At 48.3% G+C, this 21,045-nt stretch overlaps 9 protein-coding genes across 9 annotated transcripts; 3 read left to right on the forward strand and 6 right to left on the reverse strand.

The window, feature by feature from the left end:
* Positions 1 to 961: 961 nt before the first annotated feature.
* On the forward strand, positions 962 to 2,395 carry FOBCDRAFT_271998 (RmlC-like cupin domain-containing protein; the record flags this gene model as incomplete). Its single annotated transcript, XM_031180177.2, has 5 exons — positions 962 to 1,106; positions 1,166 to 1,401; positions 1,450 to 1,643; positions 1,688 to 2,155; positions 2,203 to 2,395. 5 exons carry the CDS (start codon positions 962 to 964, stop codon positions 2,393 to 2,395), a joined length of 1,236 nt encoding a protein of 411 aa, XP_031046064.1.
* A 42-nt stretch (positions 2,396 to 2,437) lies between these two features.
* On the reverse strand, positions 2,438 to 3,787 carry FOBCDRAFT_219684 (uncharacterized protein). Its single transcript, XM_059609538.1, has 3 exons — positions 3,467 to 3,787; positions 2,987 to 3,415; positions 2,438 to 2,938 (listed from the first exon to the last, which is right to left on the reverse strand). Exons 1-3 carry the CDS (start codon positions 3,759 to 3,761, stop codon positions 2,568 to 2,570), a joined length of 1,095 nt encoding a protein of 364 aa, XP_059464605.1. The 5' UTR covers positions 3,762 to 3,787; the 3' UTR covers positions 2,438 to 2,567.
* A 975-nt stretch (positions 3,788 to 4,762) lies between these two features.
* On the forward strand, positions 4,763 to 5,834 carry FOBCDRAFT_133025 (uncharacterized protein; the record flags this gene model as incomplete). The annotated part of the gene is made up of 2 exons (XM_059607897.1): positions 4,763 to 4,978; positions 5,061 to 5,834. 2 exons carry the CDS (start codon positions 4,763 to 4,765, stop codon positions 5,832 to 5,834), a joined length of 990 nt encoding a protein of 329 aa, XP_059464606.1.
* A 120-nt stretch (positions 5,835 to 5,954) lies between these two features.
* On the reverse strand, positions 5,955 to 6,926 carry FOBCDRAFT_199577 (uncharacterized protein; the record flags this gene model as incomplete). The annotated part of the gene is made up of 1 exon (XM_031180174.2): positions 5,955 to 6,926. One exon carries the CDS (start codon positions 6,924 to 6,926, stop codon positions 5,955 to 5,957), a length of 972 nt encoding a protein of 323 aa, XP_031046061.2.
* Positions 6,927 to 7,555: 629 nt separating this feature from the next.
* On the reverse strand, positions 7,556 to 9,142 carry FOBCDRAFT_26578 (uncharacterized protein). The gene has a single exon (XM_031180173.3). It carries the CDS (start codon positions 8,894 to 8,896, stop codon positions 7,691 to 7,693), a length of 1,206 nt encoding a protein of 401 aa, XP_031046060.2. The 5' UTR covers positions 8,897 to 9,142; the 3' UTR covers positions 7,556 to 7,690.
* Positions 9,143 to 10,039: 897 nt separating this feature from the next.
* FOBCDRAFT_158238 (S-adenosyl-L-methionine-dependent methyltransferase) lies at positions 10,040 to 11,620 on the reverse strand. Its single transcript, XM_031180172.3, has 3 exons — positions 11,214 to 11,620; positions 10,840 to 11,161; positions 10,040 to 10,791 (listed from the first exon to the last, which is right to left on the reverse strand). The coding sequence occupies exons 1-3, from the start codon at positions 11,450 to 11,452 to the stop codon at positions 10,207 to 10,209; spliced, it is 1,146 nt and encodes a 381-aa protein (XP_031046059.2). The 5' UTR covers positions 11,453 to 11,620; the 3' UTR covers positions 10,040 to 10,206.
* Positions 11,621 to 13,052: 1,432 nt separating this feature from the next.
* Positions 13,053 to 14,576, forward strand: FOBCDRAFT_219691 (putative cyclase-domain-containing protein). Its single transcript, XM_031180170.3, has 3 exons — positions 13,053 to 13,390; positions 13,438 to 14,105; positions 14,164 to 14,576. Exons 1-3 carry the CDS (start codon positions 13,197 to 13,199, stop codon positions 14,337 to 14,339), a joined length of 1,038 nt encoding a protein of 345 aa, XP_031046057.2. The 5' UTR covers positions 13,053 to 13,196; the 3' UTR covers positions 14,340 to 14,576.
* A 47-nt stretch (positions 14,577 to 14,623) lies between these two features.
* FOBCDRAFT_26593 (uncharacterized protein) lies at positions 14,624 to 15,739 on the reverse strand. Its single transcript, XM_031180169.3, has 2 exons — positions 15,616 to 15,739; positions 14,624 to 15,573 (listed from the first exon to the last, which is right to left on the reverse strand). Exons 1-2 carry the CDS (start codon positions 15,688 to 15,690, stop codon positions 14,665 to 14,667), a joined length of 984 nt encoding a protein of 327 aa, XP_031046056.1. The 5' UTR covers positions 15,691 to 15,739; the 3' UTR covers positions 14,624 to 14,664.
* Positions 15,740 to 16,588: 849 nt separating this feature from the next.
* On the reverse strand, positions 16,589 to 18,439 carry FOBCDRAFT_26611 (uncharacterized protein). The gene is made up of 4 exons (XM_059611374.1): positions 18,117 to 18,439; positions 17,819 to 18,067; positions 16,943 to 17,768; positions 16,589 to 16,896 (listed from the first exon to the last, which is right to left on the reverse strand). Exons 1-4 carry the CDS (start codon positions 18,281 to 18,283, stop codon positions 16,888 to 16,890), a joined length of 1,251 nt encoding a protein of 416 aa, XP_059464607.1. The 5' UTR covers positions 18,284 to 18,439; the 3' UTR covers positions 16,589 to 16,887.
* Positions 18,440 to 21,045: the final 2,606 nt, after the last annotated feature.

Raw genomic sequence — 21,045 nt, forward strand, 5'->3', positions numbered from 1 at the left:
TAGCCACGCCGAGGGGCCGTTGGTTTCGCGGCGAGCCATTCCGAGCTGCGATACCCAGAAACTACAGAATGAACTATATGAGCATCTTGGCTTTCGCACGTATACTCACCAAATTTTACAATACCGTGAACATGAGCTCATACCAAATGATGGGGCCTGCGATAATCAGAAACATTCCGAAAGCCGACATTTACAGCACTATCAATTACCATAAATCTATGCTTATAGCGTGGGGCCCTGGTTCGTCCAAACCCATGTTGAGCCGCACTAAAACAGGCGCATCGATCACGTTAAATCCACTAATAATGTCGTCAACCCCAGATCTACATTAATCCTGGCCCGCCATCACGCTTATATCCGTCTTGGCAGGCTGATTGTCGATCATCAGTATCGCTTGGCTGTGATGGGTGCGGGCGGAAGAGAGGGTTACACCAGACAAAGATCAAGACATTGTTCCAAATAGCAACTAAATTTTTTGAACGAGAAGATATTTACAGAATTTATTCGCTCGAAATATTCATGAGATTTAATGATCCATTCAGGCGAGATCTCAAAATGCATAATTACGGTCAAATAAGAGCTATTACTTGATGTCTTCTGAACCTTCAAATGGCTGTGTTCAGGGTAAGCAAACGCCATTTGCAGTCGGAATTCGTACTGCAATTTCCTTGATAGCTTCATGCAGCTATGCCGATCATTGTTTCTTTCAGACAGCGCGACTTATCGTAGTGTCATTTGTGTAAGTGTTTAGGGTGTGATTGCCATTCAGCTACGTCTCTCGTAATTTCCCAGTTTGATGGATGTATCTGTATGCATGATGTCGTGATGAAGCTTGTGGTGTTGAGGGTATAAGACGTCGCCGGTGAGACGGAAGTCCCTATCTTTCTCCCTTGCTCATCCATCCTCTCATCACTCCCCTTCTTCAGCTTGTTCGTCTTTGGACTACAGTCTTATCGCTACCATGAAGGGCGCATCGTTCTTCTCTTCTGCCCTGGCTTTATGCCTTGGGTCGAATATCGTTACTGCAGCTCCCAAGGACACTCAACAACCCGGCTTTGACAAAGGCCAACCTTATGATGGAAAGGGCAAGGGTGCTGTTCTTCTAGGTAAGCTACCAAACATCTGATGCTCTCTTACTCTCATCACATACTTACACAGTGACTAGGGGGCACAAACAAGGAGCTTGATCTCCAGAACCCAGACAACCTTGGTCAACAGCCCACTGACAACGGCGTTGTCCCCAATCTCAAATGGAGTTTCTCCGACTCCAAGACCCGTCTCTTAAAGGGTGGTTGGGTCCGTGAACAGGTCATCCAAGATCTGCCGTCCAGCCATGACATCTCTGGTGCTCAGCAGCATCTCGTTAAGGGCGCCATTCGAGAACTTCACTGGCATAAAGTCGTAAGTCTAATACTTCCACCTCAATTGTTAAGAGGCTGACTTGAGCAGGCCGAATGGGGCATTGTGTATAATGGCTCCGTCCTCATCTCTGCTGTTGATGAATTTGGGCGATATCAGGAAGAAGTCCTCAATTACGGCGACATCTGGTACTTCCCCAAAGGCGCTGCTCATACCGTCCAAGGTCTCGCCGATGAGAATGAGTATCTCCTAGTCTTTGACGAAGCCGACTTTGACAAGATTGGGTAAGTCACCTACCCAGGTTTCACAACACACTAACACAAGACAGCACCACCTTCATGGTTGACGACTGGATCAACCACACCCCCAAAGACATCCTCGCCAAGAACTTCGGGGTTAACGCCTCCGTCTTCGAAAACGTCACATCTCCCAACCCCTACATCCTCCCCGGCACACCCACCAAGCACAACGTAACCGACGGGCCAGCCGGCAAACTCTCAGGAAACAGCTCCTTCGTGTACCGCACGTTCCAGCATGACCCTGAAAAGATCGGCGGCACGGGCGGTAAGTTCTGGAAGATCGATTCAACAAACTTCCCAGCGTCCAAGACCCTCGCTGCGACGTTCGTTACCCTGAAGCCAGGTGGTTTAAGGGAGTTGCATTGGCATCCTAATGCAGAGGAGTGGTTGTACTTCCATCAGGGTAAGGCGAGGGCGACAGTTTTTATTGGGAATGCGGCGGCGAGGACTTTTGACTTTTCGGCGGGTGATACTGCTGCGTTTCCTGATAACTCTGGGTAAGTTAGTCACTCTTGTTTGTGAAGATGATACTGATGCTGGGTAGGCACTACATCGAGAACACCTCTGAAGATGAGGATCTCATCTGGATTGAAGTCTACAAGTCTGATCGCGTTGCCGATATCTCCTTGACTCAGTGGCTTGCTTTGACTCCTCCTGACGTTGTCGCTCAGACTCTCAATGTGTCGATTAGCTTTGTTGAGAGCCTGAAGAAGGAGAAGCAAGTTCTGATTGAGTAGTGACAGAGCACCTCAATGGCTGTGACGGTACTTATACGAGTTGATATAATGGTTACATTCTAATATTTGTTACTTATCTATATAATTTATGTTTTGTTTCCAGACTGCTTCCTATATATGGTGACCACTTCAACCATAACTATGATTCTGATGCCAAGCTCAGATGCGACGATCACGATGACTCTCTCCCATTAACAGCCCTCCCACAGGGTCCATTACTATAAGTCCACTCCACGCTCACACCACTATCAGTGCGATAAGTCAACCAGTTGATCTGCGCCGAACAAGCATCATCACTGGGTGTCAAGTACAACCAACACGATGCGCCACCAGCACTTGACCGACTCATCAAGCAATTCTGTTTCTTCTGGCATTCAACACAGCATGTATACGCGCTAGTCAAACCGGAGATGGAAATGGGTCTGTTGGCGGTCCAGGCGGAAAAGTCGGCGATTCTCTTGCCGCCGTTGGCGGTGCTTGCGAGATTGTTGGAGGAGCAGGCGGCGTAGAAGGGATCGGCTGGGACGATAGATTCGATGGTGACTGAGCATATTAGTATTAGTACTGCAGATTATAAGCCTGGATACTTACCAGTCTCGGGAATTGTCTGAGTCTGAGTCCTCTGAGCAAGATTAACCCTCATCGTAGTAAAAGTCTCAGTCTCCGTCTCCGTAACCTGAGGTCCATGTTCCGTCACCGTGATAGTAACAACACTCGTGGTTTTCTTCGTAACAGTCTTAGGCTTGAGAGTAATTCTCGCTCCCTTGATTGTGGTAGTTATGGTCTTGGTCGTAGTGGAGGGAATCTTCTTGACGCAATCGACGCGCTGGAGATACTCGGCGGCAGTTCTAGGTAAGGGACCTCGGGCTTTGACCCTGGCGATGTAGCCTTGAACTTCTTTGATGGGAACAAAACCAGCTGGTACGGCGATGGTGCTGGCGGTGTACTTCGTCGTGGTTGTTGAAGATACCGATGTCGAAGTTCGCGTGAGCATCATAACCCGATTCGTGATTTGCACATCTAAACAATCAGCACCACTCAAATCACTCGCTTCTACTTCCATAAACTCACCAGTCTCGGTCTCAGTAGCAGTCTCAACATCCGAGTCAGCACTTGTCGTAGTCCTCTCAATCACAATCTCCGTCTCGGTTGTAGTCTTGGCCTTGGGCACTACAACAACATTGACTTTTCGAATGACCTTCTTAATAACCGTGATCTGATTCTTTACAGTAGTAGTAGCCCGTGGGACTTTGTTCGAAGCGACACTCTTTGTGCCATATTTGCTTTGGCAGATGACATCGGTTGTTACACCGAGGGCCTCTGTGCCAAAGGCGAGGAGAAAGAGGATGGACTTGAATGCAACCATTTTACCAAATGAAACAGAATAACAGTCACAGAAAATAAAGAGAATTCATACTCAATGACTTGGATTTATATACACAGCAGAAATCAGATCATTCTTCTCGTCTCTAAGCTATTCTACAAAAATCCCAATATTAAATGCGCTGGCCCGATCCCCAGGGTTATAAATGCCAAGCCAACAGCAAACATCACCAACAAACCCCGTAAGCGAAGAGACTATTAAATGCACGCTTATGTCCGGTCCAATAAGGACTCAATCCGTCAACTACAACACAGCTGAAGACCCCAGACCCTGTAAAATAAGCTACATGCAGCAGTAGACTATTGAAATCTAGGCCTGACGATTTCCTCGGCTCCGTATAACCAACGACCAGGGGGGGGTTGGTTTGTATGATCATGGGAGAATTTTCCGAGGCTTCCGCTAGAGAGCAAGAAAGCTTTAGACTCTAAAAGAGGATGCTAATGTAAATATCTCAGAGAGCTCTCTAAATTTAGGCTAATTTACCTAAAACCTTTTATTACATAGAATAAGCGCCCTGAATTTTAGCCCTGTGGTCTAAGTACCTATGTCATCGTATTGTGGCACTTCGCATTTACCTCTCTTAAAATACCATCGCTTCTTTCACTTGGCATGCATATTTAGAATGTTGGCTTGATGCGTGTAGATATGCTAAAAGCGAATGTTTATTGATGATGATCAAGAGAGTGAAGATGGTAAGAGATGAGCTGAACTTGATCAGGCTGGTTAGGTACCTTGCACTTGGAGAGAAGCGTTGATGATGAAACAGAAAGAATGACCGACTTGATGGGCATCCAATACCAATAGCAGTAGCTACTGGCAGCTATTACTTCCTATATATTTCACAGTTTGGTTGAAGTGTGAGTCTCAAACAGAGGTCGACGCTTCCTCTAGATTGTTTATACATCTACATCTCTGCACGCATCAACTAACATTCTTTCAATATCACTCCACACATCACCAGTCACTTCTAGGCACAATCCAAAATGTCTAACCATGCAGGACCACAGAATATTGATAATGCCTTTCATTTACTTAGCGTCTCTTTCAACAGTATCCGGCCGGATTATCTGTCATTTCCTGAGCAACGCCTCGATGAACGCAACGTGATTTACTCTTGGACCGACGATGACAAGGAAGAGTTTGAACTGGAACACGTGCGGCTCAAGATTCAACTTGACTTTAAAGAAACCGGACTGACAGTTACAGGCCGATAACATCCCTGATCCCATCAGTGTCCACAAGAGATCCCACTACCAAGAGCCTTCCTACGTTCCAGGACAGTGCAAGAAGGTCCCGTTCTTGCAAAAGCACCCTAACCACCCGTTTGCGGTCGTCTTCCAGGCCATGAAAGCTTCGAATCCTGACTGGAGATGTGATAATGTTGACATCATCGCCCAAAGCGACCTTCTGAACATGATCTTCTCATGGATCCGGGATGACCAAAGCGCGAGCTTTGTAATCGATGCGTCACTAGTCAGAAACACTCTTTTTATCACACTCTTTGAGGACGAGAAACCATCTGGCCACAGTGACGAGGATGAATCGTCAGACGCCATCTTTGCGCCCTCGCCAACCACTGTCGGACAACATCATATTCTGGAATACTCATTTGGAGGCCTCAACTTGCTTGTTACCTCCTCCGGCCACCTTATGCACTCCATCCGCTGGGGAAGCGATGTATACTTCGGACGAATACTGCCAGCTGATGATAGAGCCGATCCTGTCTGGCGCCGTGTACTCCCTTTGTTATGGTTCAGTGGAACCCACACGTGTGTGTCTGGATCTGTTTCTGACGGAGTTTTCAAAGAAGACAATCAATGGTATGTCAACAGAAAGATAAGAAAATGGGAGGGTCGAGACGACACGCAAGAGCATCTGAAAACGATGTTTTGGCTCCTCCAGTACGTACGAATGATCACTATGTGGCAGTTGTTTTCCAGATCATGTTTGATCCGCTTCGAGGCCAAAGGCGGCCTCAAAAGGCTAGAAGTCTACGCTGCGTCGCGGGTACAACAGTTGCCTACTTTGTTCGGGGAGTTTTGGGATAACAAATAGGTGCCATTCTGAAGGGAGGCGGAGCGTTGGCTTATTGAGAGTAACTAAAGCGATGCTAGGCGCAGTGATCAATGAGAATTCACTTTCATACTGCGACTTTACTATCCATGCATCTGATTATCACTCCATCCAAGAAGGCACTTGAGTCAACCCTCTCATCTCCTTAACAGTCTCCTGCCACAACAACTTCCTAACCCTCACCCCTTTCTTCGACGGTACAAAATCACCCAAATCCGCAACTTTCTTATCCCCCAATAACTGCCCATGCGTTTCGTCACCCACCACAATCGCAGCATGTAATCCGATCCATCCTGCCTTGTCGACCGATCTCGCACGCAGAGCTTTGAGCAACAGCGCTGGAAGGCGGATGTAAACAGGGAGAATATCCGTTATAGATGTATCGACCATACCAGGGCAGAAGTGGTTGATTATGACTTTCTTGGGAGGGTAGCGATTGGCGAGTTCGTGTTGGAAGAGAAGAACGAGGAGCTTTATGTCGCCGTAGCGGGTGAGAGGGGGAATAACACCCGGTGCGTCAAAGTGTTCAAATATGCCTTCATTTTCCTTGAGGGGAACTTTGCTAGCGAGACTTGTTTGCCAATGCATGCGACTTCCTGTCCATGTAATGCGTGTAGGTGCCCCCTCAAGCTCAGCTGTTTGCTCAAGAGTAGACAGAAGAAGCAAAGTCAAGAGAACATTAGACAGGTAATTAACTTGAAAGTTCTTTTCGTGCCCCGTCGGCACAAGCTCGAAGTGAATATCACTTATACCAGCGTTTAACATGAGTAAGTGAAGTTTCCCATGCTTGCTCTTGAACGTCTCAGCGAAGGCCTTCACACTGGCGTACTCCGTTGTGTCGAGCTTCATCACTTGAACAACAGCTTTGGGATTGATAGCCGAAAGTGTCTTTCGGACTTCTTCACCTTTGGAGATATTTCTAACCGCAAGGATCAAAGTCGATAGATTGAGATTGAGGAGTTGACGGGAGAGTTCGAGACCAATGCCGGCTGTTGCGCCTGTGACGATGGCTATTTTGTTGGTAAGGTCGATACCAGGCGGCAGAGGCTCGACTTTGGGCTGTATGAGAGGCATTTTGAGATCAAACAATGTTCTGAAGCTATCAAGGGAATAATGTTGGATTGGTAGTGGAAGAAAAAGCTCTGAGTCTTGGTCATTCATCTCTCTTTGGGTTATGTGGTGCTTCTTATATCAACATCTCGAGCCATCCACAGTCTCAATTGCAGCGATGCGTCAATCTCTATTACAAATCTATTGTTTCTACGATTCATTATTACTGACAAATTCATACTCAATGCGCTGGTTTCTGGTGTGCAAAGTCGCCGAAGAATGTTGGTTGAATTCCGACTCCACCAAAGTCCGCCGTGGTGAACTCCGTCCGTAGGGCTGAAAAGAGGCAGCCTTATCTCGCCGGCAACAACCCGAATGCCGCATTTCGTAAATCTGCCCGAGAATATCAAACTAGTGCGAGAATAATAGTTTGGCATCGAAATGGAAGCTGAATCTCGTTTACTTGACTTCTTCGTGTCACCCGAAGGAGCTATTTGCACGGAGGCATTGGGACTCATCGCCAGTCATCCTCACGCAGACCAGTGTGTTTCAATCGCAAGTTGTTCAATATTATCCAAAAAAGGGTATTCTCATCACCCACACCATGATCAAGAGACTCAAAGAGACTGCATGGATATTCTCTCCAAGACATCCTATTGACCCTCACAGATGAGTCTGACTTTCTCACAAAAGGTATCTGCACCAAATCCATCCCAAAATCCCAAACGAACGCCTATCCCATGTATCATCACTAAAATGACCGGCTACTTTTATCCAATTCCCATCCCTCAATGCCTATGCTCCTCCGACGTCTCATTATGCGACGGTAACTCTGCCGCAAAACTCTGCTGCGCCGGCGCCGGCGACGTATATCCCGCCGAATACTGCGAATACATACTCGCGCGATGCGAATCAGCAGCCGATGGGCTGGACTGCGACCATCGCGGGTCATACGACCCCGTGGAATTGCGATAGTTGCTGGGTGGATGCCCTGGGCTAGGCTGTTGTTGCAGGTTTGGTGATTGCTGCGGGTGGTAGTAATCGCCGGGGAGTTCCATGGGGAAGCTTTGGATGTTGGTTTTTGGGGGCACGGGTGGTGCTTGTTGTTGGTATTGGGCGTTGGGTGGAGGTGTTTGGCTTGGATGGTAGCCGTATGGGCTTTGGGGGTATTGAGAGTTGGTGGCGTCGGGACGAGCGTAGGGGTATGTTGGCGAAGGTTGGGGTTGGAGATGAGGTTGTTGTTGCTGTTGAGCATATGCATAGGGCTGAGCGTAAGAAGGACCTGGGCTCGTGGGTCCAGGACCAGGTGGAGCAGCAGCAGCAGCGAACTGACCCTCCGTCATAGTCTGCTGTCTCAAAGCCTGTTGTCTCGCTTGACTCGCCTCAGATCGATCATTAGGGTTATACGTCTTCAGCTTTCCATCCTCAAACATAGCCTTCAAAAGACCAGCATCAAGCAACTCCGCCTTCTTAACCATGCGGTTAACCATATCAACACTAGCCTTTCTCGACTCCGCCTTGACGAAACCCATCAAGGTGATGTTACACTTGAGCTCGACATCAGTGCGAAGATAAAGGCCTTCCTTCGGTGCACCGAGTTGTTCAAGTCCAAGCTCAGGTTGCTCCGGTGGTTCAATACCCGGCTGATTCCCCATAATGCGGTACTTGTTTCGCATGTCGATACCAAGCGGGATATAAATATGGGACTGCATACCCCACGGCATATCATGGAAACATCCATTGAACGTGAGCTTTCCAGATCCTATCTTTCCCAAGCCGGGGATGTACTGGATGCGCTCTGTGATCTCGTACCAGGTGCTGTAGTACTCGTCGGCGGCGGCATGTCGAGGAGCGGGGATGGGCTTGTGCGACAGGACGAGAGGATTGACGGTGATGATTTCACCGTGGGAGTGAAGAAGATCTATGGCGAGTTGTCGGGGGATGAAGCCCGGGATGGGCGTGATAATGGTGAGGGTTTCCTTCTTTTTCAACATCGTGGCTTGATAGATCTAGGGTATCGTATCGGGTTTGTTATGTTTCAGCTGCAAGGTACGCCACGATATCGATCGAGCTCCAATTAGCTAACCACTCATAAGATAGCAATCTTATCAGCCGTATCGTCCTGATCAATCGTGAAATATCGTATCTCCGTGTCTTTCGTTAATTGTCGTGTATCTCGTAGCAGCTTCGTTTCGTCGGTGACGCTCTTATCGCTTGTGTTCCAGCCAGATTCGCAAAACAGAGAGAGGGGAGGAAAAAGAATGAGAGGGGGGACCACGGGGATTAAAAAAAAGGGCTGCAGAGAGCAAGCAGGGGTGGCCAGCCACTGATGAGTGATGCGAAAGGGTCTAAGCTATACCGCCACGACTATGATGATGACGTGAGACGGCCGGTTCCATTTGCTGGGCGTTGATGATCATTTGCTCCTAAACAAGCTGTGAGCTTCAATGCCCAGAGAATAATGTCGTAATCATCTACAATACCAAGCCCTGTCTTTTTAATCCCATCTTTTTGACATTTTTAATCGCCAACTCTTGAGAATAAAGCTCTCCATTTTGAAACGATCGTATTCAGCCCTGTCCCACATCGGCCCCAGCCCCCCAGATCCCGCTGAGCTATCCCGAGATTTCAGCGCGCGTACGGCAATAAAAACAAAAACACATAGTGATCACAGCTCGGATTCCTCATCTTCCGACAAGCTGCGCCTTCAAAAATTCCTACAGAAATCTATTCACAGGGTCATAGGATGAGTGTTCCCACCCGGGAGATGGCTTTCCCGTGGTAATTGGTCATTGACGCGCGGTCTCGGAGGCTTGGTGAGATTCTCGGCAGCGGATATTTGGGACCGTTGGAGATCTAAGCCTTATCGATAAGCTAGACGGCTAAGCTTTCAACACGTGAGGACCTTAATAACATGGAACCTTGCGGGTTTAGATGTTGTAATGGGCGGATATTGGAGGATTACATATTTCTGACTGATGTAAAGTCCGCTTATGGCTTTTACAGGGTATTTGCTCACTGCTATGGAGATATGATGCGGCCAGCCCTATCGGTTACATAGTGGATGCTACCCTGGGCTTAGCAATCGAGATCCAAGGGGATGCATGAGGCGAAAGTAATAAGAGCGATTCATAATGAAATATTTGCTTGGGTCCGTAGCTTGATATTAACTTTTCGATGTATTATTTCTTTGGGTATATGCCATCCTTTGTCGATAATCTTCCCCCTATCAAAAGCTCCTCTGTACCTTGACCCTCCGTGCCATCCCATCTAACAACCGTTGACCACCCTAGCTTCCTCCTTATTACTCAGACTCCTCCGGCTTTCTTCCAACCATCAAATACATAGGTGTAAACAGCTTCCTCTTGCCACCCTCAACCAACGCATCCGCCGCTTGTCCAAGACTATCCGCCGTCTTCCTCGTTCCCTTCGGCGCAATCCAACAAGCTTCCAATGCCCCAATAACATTATGCATCACAAGTCTTCCCCACTTATTCATCCTCAAAACCGTAAAGAAATCACCGATAGTCTGTGCGTATCGCATATCACTATCCAAAGGCCAGTACCAAGGTGCTGTTCCATCATCTGTAGCTGCGAGATCCTCATGGTGAAGAAGCTCGAAACCAGCTGCTTGGATAGCAGACAGACCGTGGTCGATCTTGAACATCTGGGCGATACCGTCACCTTGTTCGATGTCCAGACGGATACGGCGTTGTTCAAGATCGTCGTTGTTGTAGGTATCTGTCATGAGCCATTCGTAGACGCCAAAGACACCCCCGGGTTTGAGGACTCGTCGGATTTCGCTGTAGACGCCTTCTAAGGAGGGGGCGTGGACGGTTGCTTCGATAGCGTAGACGGCGTCGAAGGAGTTATCTGGAAAGGGAATTTTCTTCGATGCGTTAGTATACCCCTGTGGGCTCGCTCAGAATCAACTTACCATGAAGTCTCCCTGGACAAACCTAAGCTTATCAGAAAGTCCCTCCTTCTCAGCATAGATAGTTGCCCGCTGGACTTGATACTCATTGAGATTCAACCCAGTGACATGAGCACCAGTAAACTTGACGATTTCTCGAGCAGGTCCACCAACACCGCAGCCAACGTCTAGGACTTTCATACCAGGTCTGATACCGATGTTATGAGCTAGATAGTGTTCGTGTCGAGCGATAGCGCGGTTGAAATCTTCGCCGTAGGCAAACCGGCAGAAATGAAAAGACTGAGACCATCCGTACTCGTAGAGATCGGTTGCGAGGTTATAGTATCTAGATTTTAAAAGTCAGTAACAGGAAAAGGCTAGAGCTAAGGGGAACTTACTGCCTTGTCAAACTGGCGTAGTTATCAGTTCTCTCCTGTCTTACAGCCTCAACTTCATCTTCAGCCTTTTTGTTATCCCAGAACTGAAAGTACTCGTCGACAGCTGCAGCATGGGCTTTGTTGTCTTTGTTGATCATGGCTCGCATTCCGCCCTTTGACTCTTTTGATTTTCGATGGAGGACATTGTCGAAGGCTGAGTTCTGAGCCTCGTCGTAGGAAATCAGTTCTGAGGAAGACATTTTGGAGTTTCGAAAGAGTCAGAGTGTAAAGACTTAGAAGAATAGAGAGAATTGATGAGCTCGGAGTGGTCTGATTTTCGTTTGAGGAGAATTGTTCTTGTTTAAATAGAAATCTGAAAACTCGAACCCGTATGCAAAGGAGGCTGGTCCTTTGATATTTCGGATTCCTCCCCAACTCCATACTCTCTACCATTTCTCCAACTATTGACTCTTACAACTATGATACAATCCTTTTGCGAAAACGAACAAGAGCTGTATGTGCCGCCATTGTGCTCCTTCAGTTGACGTTGTGAAACAGAGTACGAATACGAACTCCACAACCGAATGCGAGAACTATCAACTCCCACTCACCGTTACGCGTTCCAGTTTATTACGGGGGAATAATCGCTCAAGATAACGATGTGATCTGACCTAGATAGAAGGAAACTTATCTGCACCAATCGAATTGTCGTGAATTACCTTGTTCATCTCGAACCGAGCCATTGAGTTGCGGGTGTCCCTGCAGCTCGCTAACGGCGTTGACTATTTGAGGCATCGGCTATTGTGTCAGATTTTGTTTGGAGCTTCTAGACTTTCCTATGTTTTCCGGAGCTCTTTAACTATGTTCTGAATACTGGTGTTTCGTATTCGTGCCTGGGCTGGATCCGAGATTCCAATCTCAAGAAGAACTTGTAGACAACACCGGTCTACGATTTCAGCCTTTTGCGAACAGTTGGAGCGTTTTCTACTTTCTATTACTTCTTTAGCTATTTTTCTTTCTTTAAAAAGATGTATTGAGGGCATGGTGTTGACCTTGACTTACCTACTATGTGGTTCCTTTACAAGACTAATAAACAAGCAACTCGCACTATCCACGGCGTTTCCAAGGCCTAATGCTACTTAGTTTTCACAATATATCAGATTCGTTAATTCTTTATACGCTGCATCACTCTTGTCACTACTGCTCTTCCTCTTATTCGACCTCAACCGAAAGCACCAAAGCTTTGAAACGAACCACGCGTGAAATTTCCTTCGAATCGGGCTTCAAGCACTTTTCTCTCACAAAAAACATCCGTGGTGGTATCTTCTTCGAGCCCTATGCCCTCTGTTGTCCGCAGGCCCTAGAGCGAGAGTGATGGAATCGATATTAGTTGATTGAGGTTCACCTGAGTGGCATTCCACGGATTGGCGGGCGCCATTCTGCTTGCGCGAGCGATGGAAAAGCAAACATTTGTCTATGCCCTCAGGGAGACCTCCAGTAAGGTTGAAGAGATTCATATGCTTGGAACTTGGTTGTATAGAGTGGTAAGTTTAGTGAAATGGATAATCTGACGCGAACATGTCTTCTCAATTGCAACAGACATAACTTGGAAACGCCGTCCTAATAGCACAATTCACATATCTACTACATCATCACTCAAATCGAATACTCTAATATTCTTGCATAAAAGTCTGCTATTACTCCCATCGCGCATTCCGTTTTCTTACCCATCGGTATAAATCTGGGAATAGTTTCAGTTCCTAAATGGCTGCCTACATACCCTGTAGAAGTGGCTGACAAGAGCCAGTGGATACTCATTTGCGAACACGATGATATGAACAGCCAGGCTGCAGTATTTCTCATGAATCGATCCAAATGCAGCTTAATTCGCATGCAGTGATAGAATTGGGTTGGTCTGCGACGTGGTATAAAGCAGGCGACATCCCCAACTTCACCGCTTCAATTACGGAACATCTCCATTAACTTCACCCACCAACAACGACAATGGTTTTTAACATCAGTTCTGTCCCCGACTTTGACGACCTTCCTGAGGTTAAAGGCATGCCTAAGGGCTGTGCCTGGGGTGTTTTTGATCGTGACGGGAAGAAAGATCAGGTTGGAACGCTGAACTTCCTGACTCCCGATGTTGTTCGAAATGCCGCTCTCGAGGTCAAAGATGGAGTCTCTATATCTCTAAAGTACGTCTCCTGAAAGAGACTCATTGTTAGATACTGACGTTTGATAGCTGGCCGCTCAATGCCATGAACAAGCTTAACATCCCAGGGCGATTAGCCGCTCAGCACAAGATCCTCTACATACCCGAGAGCATGGCAGCGCTTCCTTTTGAACAGGGCAAATCATGGGACGATGAATTATCCTTCAACACGCAGTGTAGCAGTCAATGGGACAGTCTATGTCATTTCCAGCACCAGCATTCTGGTTTGGCATACAACGGTGCAAACCCTGATAAAGAAACCTTGTCAATTGACTCAACCGAGTCCAACAATATGCCAACCCTGGACCATTGGCACTCCCGAGGCTGCATTGCCGGTCGAGGCGTATTGATCGACTACGCTTCTTATGCTGAGGAAAAAGGCATAGAGTTCCACGCCTTTGATGGGAACCGCATCACGGTTGAAGATCTCGAGGCTTGCGCAGCATATCAAAAGGTCGACTTCCAACCAGGCGACATCCTGATTGTCAGAACAGGCGCAACCGAAGTAGTCGATAACATGAACCCTGCTGATCTGGGTAAAATGGCCGCTGCGAAACTCACAGGTCTTCACGGCTGCGAAGAAACGGCTCGGTGGTTGTGGAACAAGCGGTTTGCTGCTGCGGCGTCAGACTCGAATAGTTTCGAAGCGTATCCCCCATTGAAACCTGATGGTTCTATCGGTGGAATGAAAGATCTCGGTAAGTCGTTCTTTTTGTTACTGTTTGGGAGACTGTGAATGTTTGCTAACTGGTGCAGTGCTTCATATGTATTGTTTGAACATGTTTGGTATGTCGATCGGCGAGTTGTGGGACCTGAAGGAGTTGGCGAGGTATTGTAAGGAGAAGAAGAGGTACTCGTTCATGATTACTTCGACTCCTTTGAATCAGCCTGGGTTGATTGGATCGCCTCCGAATGCTTTGGCTATTTTCTAGGAGGGTAGTGGTTATGAGATGCATTGGGGGGTTGAAGGTTCAGAGGCACGAAACGCTCATCCTTTGTACAGAACAACACACGTTCGATACCAAAAAGACTGGGTGACTTTTCATTATACAACTTGATATCAGATATCCTAAACAAACGTGGGTTACTGTAGTACCTTAGGTATGTAGGCAATTACTCAAAAGTACCGGCCCTGATGCTTTCCATTCATCCCAATCGCTTCTCAAGGCTCTTACAAATGCCGACTGCTTCACCGAAGCTTTTCATAAAACTTTTATGAATATTGACTTCTTTAACTATATGCTAATTACCTAGACCCTATCTTCGTCCAAGTCCAAACATCCTCACACTATTTCTCCACGCCGCTTCCGCAACCTCATCAACACCAACACCCTTCAAACCCGCTACAACAAGCGCCACACGCTCCATATAACAACTCTCGTTCCTTTCCTTAACCAAACACTTAGGATCCCACTTATCTCTCTTCTTCGACGCTGGCAACGGTCTCGCATTCTCACAGTACCGCTTCACCACATCGCCCTTCAATTCACCCCACGGCGCATCGGTCTCTAGCTGCAGTGCGTCGAGCGGTATCTTGGATGCCATCTCCAAACTCTCCGTGCTCTGGAAGCTGAAGCCGTTGACGCTGATGCCTAACCCGAGGGACACAAGCTTCTCCATCTGGCTTGTGCTGCCGACGAAGCTGTGGACTAGACCGCCGCGCGGGAGTTTCTCCATGTATGGTGAAATCATCTCGACAAAGTCGTCAAAGGCATTGCGACAGTGCAAGAAGAGTGGGAGATCCCAGCTATTCTTGACAAATAAGTCCAATTGCGCTTTGAACGCTTTCTTCTGAACATCCTTCGAAGCGTGTTGCTCCTTATCATAGTCAAGACCTAGCTCTCCAAAGGCAGCGATATGTGGAGTATCCTGTGCCAGTGCACTATTCACTTTCTGCTCCAACTCATCAAGGTGTGACTTTCCACCGGCATCAAGCTCAGAAGCATGATATGGATGTACGCCAATTGTATAGTAACACTGCGAGGGGCGAAGCTTGACGATACTTTCGTTGTGAGGTACGTCGGCGAGAGACATGCCCGTCAGCATAACCTTACTAACGCCAGCATCTTTCGCACGGTCTAGGGTGTTGATAAAGTCCGGTTCGTGATACTGCTTATCTTCGCGGTATATACCCTTAAATTCCTTCGCGGTAGCTGTAACAGCGACCTAAACTGTCAGACATGTATAGCTTTAGGGTATCGAACTTACATCTGCGTAACGAATCTCAGATGATGGAGCTGCTGGAGCTGCTGCGGGGAAAGCACTTAGATCAATAGAAGACATGATTGCTTTGATGATATCGTCAATGTTTAATAGTATTGTCAAATGAGGGGATAATCTTTAGGTTAAGTTTGAAGGAGGAGGTGCTGGGCTTAAAGTACTTCGAAATAAAGTTCCACTCAAAGGTCATGAAGATATCATGCTGCAGCTTAAACACAGCACTAGCTACGTACGAGGAGCTTCCACGGCTTCTACGCCCAATGACAGCAGCAATCAGACTCGAACCCTAAATATCTTGGCTTTAAATTACGTCAGCCTCTCCATTATGTGGAGGTCTCCAGATGCGGAGATTCGAAGCTAGTTTGCTGTGCTGTACCTCTAGAGCTGAGCTGTCAGAAGAGGGGATTCATACGTGTCGACATGCCATGGTCACGCGAGCCAGTTTGCCTTCATCAGTTCAATGATCGGTCTGTTTCGAATAATACTGACTCCCAAAACCGCGGGCCAAACTCCCCATCGCCTCATCAGAAACAACACTCGTAGCCAAGACCATTCTTTTCCTAACCGCTTTTTTTTTTTGCACCCCAGATTCCCCCAAGCACACCAGGTATACCGTGCTAAACCGTGAAACCTACGCGCCGAGCAAGCCTCCGATGCTTGCATGAGCCCCAGGGCGATGCCAAACAGAGTCGCTGTGCAGCCAATCCTCCTATAAGAAGCTAAAGAAATGCGCAAAGCCAAATCCCACCAAGTAAAAAGGCTTGGTCTGACTACGAGAAAAGATTTGGAAGGAAACAGTGGGCAGAGCTTTGCAAAGACGACGTGTGATCATCACGCTAAAGCGACTTGAACATCCATGGTTAAAGACAGTGACAGACAGTCAAAAGCAAAAAAGGAAAAAGCAGTGAGTGACTAAAGTAAACGCAGAGGGTACAGGCAAGTAGCTTAAATGAATTGAATTGATGACAATCCACCGGGGGACCAAAGATCTCCAACGCCAATCATGATTCAGACCCAAGGAAATGGAGTGAGCGTGGTGTTGTGTTAAAATCCTGAGCTGCCATAAAACTTAAAGTCATGAACCCAAATCGAAATCAGGGTTGGGTATCACTCGTAAACTGCCGAAAAGCAGATACAACTGCTACGCAATAGCTCATGATAAGGCAAGATAACTGAGCCCAAGGAAATATAAGTGCCGGGGATTGGTCGTATAAAAGCCCCTTCGTCAACGAGTTCGTGGTCAAATTACTGCAAATGGAGTTAGAACTCCTAAATATGTCAGTACATGGAGGTCAATTGGATGAGTCACGCTTACCTGAGGAGGACCGCCAGGTCCGGGGGGTCCAGGAGGGCCAGGAGGGCCTTGGGGGCCGGGAGCAGGGCCGCCAAAGTGCTGAGGGCCATAGTTGCCAGGTCCGCCGTGGCTGGGCATGCCCATGTAGTGAGGGGGAGGGGGGGCGGGGCGGTAGGGAGTACCAACGCCAGAGTTGTTTTGAGAACGTCCCCAGCTGAGGCGCACGCGAGAGTTGCCAATGGGGTAGCCCTGCATCTGGTTGATGGCCATCTCGGCAGCGTGGCGGTGGACGAACTGAACGAAGCCGCAGCCCTTGCCAGGAGGGATCTTGACATAGGTGATCTCACCGAAGCCCTGGAAGAAGGATCGGAGCTCGTCCTCAGTGACGTAGCCAGAAAGGCCACCAACGAAGACGGTGGTGTTGTTGGGGTCAGTGAACTGGTTCATCTGAGTGGCAGGGTTAAAACCACCATAGCCGAAGCCCTGCATGCCACCTCCATTCCACATCTGCTGCTGAGGCATACCGCCCATCATGGGACCGCCGTTGTGGTGTCCTTGACCACCAAAGCCGTGGTTACCACGGTTCTTGGGGGTAGCAGTAGAGATACGCATGGGTCGGTTGCCGCAGTAGACACCCTGCATCTCAACAAGAGCACGCTGCTGGTCGTTCTCGTCGGAGAAGCGAACGAAACCATAGCCACGGCTCTGGCCAGACATGGCGTCGGTCATGATCTTGGCAGACTTGCAAGAAGGGAATCGAGCCTGGAAGAGAGAAACCAGGACGTACTCGTTGACCTCGGGGCCAAGGTCGCCAACGAAAATGCTGTACTCGGGGCCACGATCATCCCTGAAGCATGTTACTAATGTTTCCTCTTAGCGTTTGAAGAGAGCACGTACCGTCGGTCAACGAGACCACCACCAGAAGCCCAGTTAAGCTTGAAGGAGCGCTGGCTGTTAGGAACTGGCTTTCCGTTCATGCCGAGGGCGTTGGTAGCGGCTTCAGGGGACTGGAATTCAACAAAGCAGTACCCAGCATTACCAGAGTTCTTGTCGCGGATGACCTTAACATTAACAGTTTCATGGGCCGCAGACATAAAAACACCCTTGATGAAGTTCTCATCCATCCAAGGCTCGAGCTCTCCCATCCTACACTAGTCAGCACTCGCTTGTGCCATGACAGACAGCTACTACTTACCAAAGAGTGGTCTTGGGAGAATCAGGACCAGAACCGGGAGGAGGGGCAGAGCCCATGTCAGGAGCGGGAGGAGTACCGTTGGGAAAAGACATTGGGCCAGCAGGAGCTGCGTTGTTGGGGGGGACACCGGCGAAATCCATAATGCGCTTTGCAGGAGTTAACACCATGGATGAATATGAACGAGTACGAGCGAAGGAAGTACAGTCAAGCGCAAATTCGCAAAAGAGGAGGAAGAAGGGAGGAGATCTGTGGGAAGAACGAACCAGAGTCAAGAACCAAGCACGAGCTTTATATGTTCAAGGAAAAAGCAAGATGTTGCAGGGCTTTACAGAGCAGAGCAACAATAAAAGAAGACTATTCGTGTGTCAGCAAATTGATTTGAGCGAGCGCCAATGCGAAAGCACTGGCAGAGATGAAAGTTGTGCTGTGACAAAAAAGAAATGCATATAATGTGGGGGAAAAGAGAGGATGCCGCCTCGATCAGCCCGCAGCAAATAATACAATCCACATCGAATCAGAAGCGCCGGGCCGAACAAACAGGGACGAAAGCTCCAGGTGTAGCCAGTATTGTTCCGAATCAGGATTCCGGGGCTTAGGAGAGTGAATCATAGGTCCGAGGCTCTTGAACCAGGTGGATCTTTTGGGTTCCATCTCGTGAACTCTAGCTCCGCAAACCGAACAATGGCCTGAGTGGTTTGTGACCGAGCGATAGGCTTCCGAGGCGCATCAAATGATGCACTCCCGTGACCTTCGTAGGGGCTGAGCGTCCAAAGGCGGGTGGCTTTTGAGAGGGAAATCACCGCGATAGAGCAACTTACCGTGGGTAGTAAACTCGTACACGTCGTAAAAAAAGTCGTAGAAGAGCTATCAGCAGATATTAGCAACGCTGTCGAGGGTCTCGAAGGAGCGTGAAGAAGCGAAAGGTTGATGCAAAGTCAAGAAATTATGCGATGTGGTGCGCCTGCACGTGGGAAGGTGAAGGTGAAGGTTGAAGCTCAGGCAATAGTGGCTCGTCCATGCGGCTCCTGCCTCCTCAACCAAACAACGAGCACGAACAAGTTCCTCTCGAGGGGGAATTTTTCTCTTCTCGAAAATCTTGCTTGCAAAAGGACACATAGATATTCATCAAGACCGTTCACCAACATGACAAGGTTTGCGAGATAAGTCCACGTGCTCAGATAAACCAGTCACAAAAGGCAGCGAGTGGCAACATCGGGGGAATTTGCAGAACGTACCGTCAGAGAATCGAGTACCGAAAGCACAACGAAGTCGCTATTTTTGGATCGCAAGACCTGCGAGACTGATGTGAGTGGCGCAATTCTGCAGAGCCGGATTGAATCCTCTTACCTTCACGCCGAGTCTAATCCTTAAAGAATATGAATCTGATAACCGAGAATTGGACTCCGAAAAGTATTCGTACAGATGCGAATCAAGTCTCTAAGACGCCGTCACGCCGGTACAAGCAATGAAATGCTTCTGAGGAGAGTGATGGAGATGCGAAACGCCAAATCGTCGTTCTCACGCGGGGTAAGGTGCTTTACCAAAGATTCCAAAGGAATGTAGTAAGGTAGCTGCAAACGTTCCCGAAATGAGCTGAACCTATGCCTTTGTTAGTCTTCTGCTGGTCTCCCCAATTGCCAATATCCATGTTGGTCCCGGAAGCTATGATTGGAAGTGTCGAACTGGTCCTAACATCTGTGACGTTCCCCAGGCTGGGTTGGAAATCTCCAAATTCCGGGTGCAGGTTCGTCCATCCTTATTGGTCGATGAGTTTGATGCAGGCCAGACACCGCTTCAACGAACGCTTCAGTTGCTAATGGAGGACCGTCCGCGGGTAAGTTATTCGTGATGCCCGGTCGCAGTATATCGGGAGAGCAGTCCTCAGACGAGAAGTGCCAACATGATACAGGTCTTTCCATTCATGGTCTTGGTTCCAAAAGACTCGGCAGCCCTCAAGATCCTCTCCCTTCAGCGTCGTGCGTTCTTCGAAAGTTCCAGGATTTCAGCATCCCTATTTCCGGTAGTGACGGGGGAGTTGTTCGAAATGACAATAGCGTTGCGCCTTAGTCACCAAGAGCTGGCGTAACTGAGCATATGAAGTCGGTAGACGGTCGACACTCGATTGTCAGGTATCGAAGGCTTGGTATGTGACGCATTGCAGGTATCGTTTCAGAAGTCGGCAAGGAGACTCGTTGCGCTGTTGACTTCTTCGGTGCTGCTTATCGATATGGTCGCTTCGCGGATGATCGGAACGGATGAACAGATGCGACGGGAGGAACCGAGTGTTGCTCAAAAGTCGAATATAGTATGGAATCTTCGAACCAAAGCACATTCGAAGATCCATGGAGCTGGTCATGTTCTCAAGTAGAAAATTGTCGATGGTGGTGGGCGCAATGCGTATGAAGCGTCGTTGAAGCTGATATCCGACCCAATCCCACAAACCTCCCTCCACCAACCACGAATACCAACAGATGTGCAAGGAATCGACAAGCAACAAGGGAATGAAAGAAAGCGAACTTACTTTTAGGCGCCAACAAAAACAACAGTAACTGTCACAGCCAATTTCCGAAACACGCGCAAGGGAAGAGCCGTGAAAACCGTGATGAGTACAAAGATGGATGAGGGGAAACAAGAAAGAGAGTCGTGGGATGAGTCGTAATGCGGGAGACAGAGAGAAAAAAGACGAGCTTTTTTTTCTTAACCTTGCCTTGTTTGGGCCTTGGTCTTGGGAACAATCGGGGGCACGCGGGGACGAGGGTACCGGTAGGGGAAAATTGTCGACCAGGGGGTGTGGGCTGCCGTATCCGCTGACAAGGGGATCTTGGATCTTGGTGCGGGCTTGCTAAGGGTGGTACTGAAACAGCCCAATGGACGAATGACGCTGTTAAGTCACTGGGCGAGTGACGGAGCGGCTGCAGGTGCACGGAAT

The sequence above is a fragment of the Fusarium oxysporum genome, chromosome IV, assembly GCF_013085055.1.
Source record: "Fusarium oxysporum Fo47 chromosome IV, complete sequence".
NCBI classification, from domain to species: Eukaryota; Fungi; Ascomycota; class Sordariomycetes; order Hypocreales; family Nectriaceae; genus Fusarium; species Fusarium oxysporum.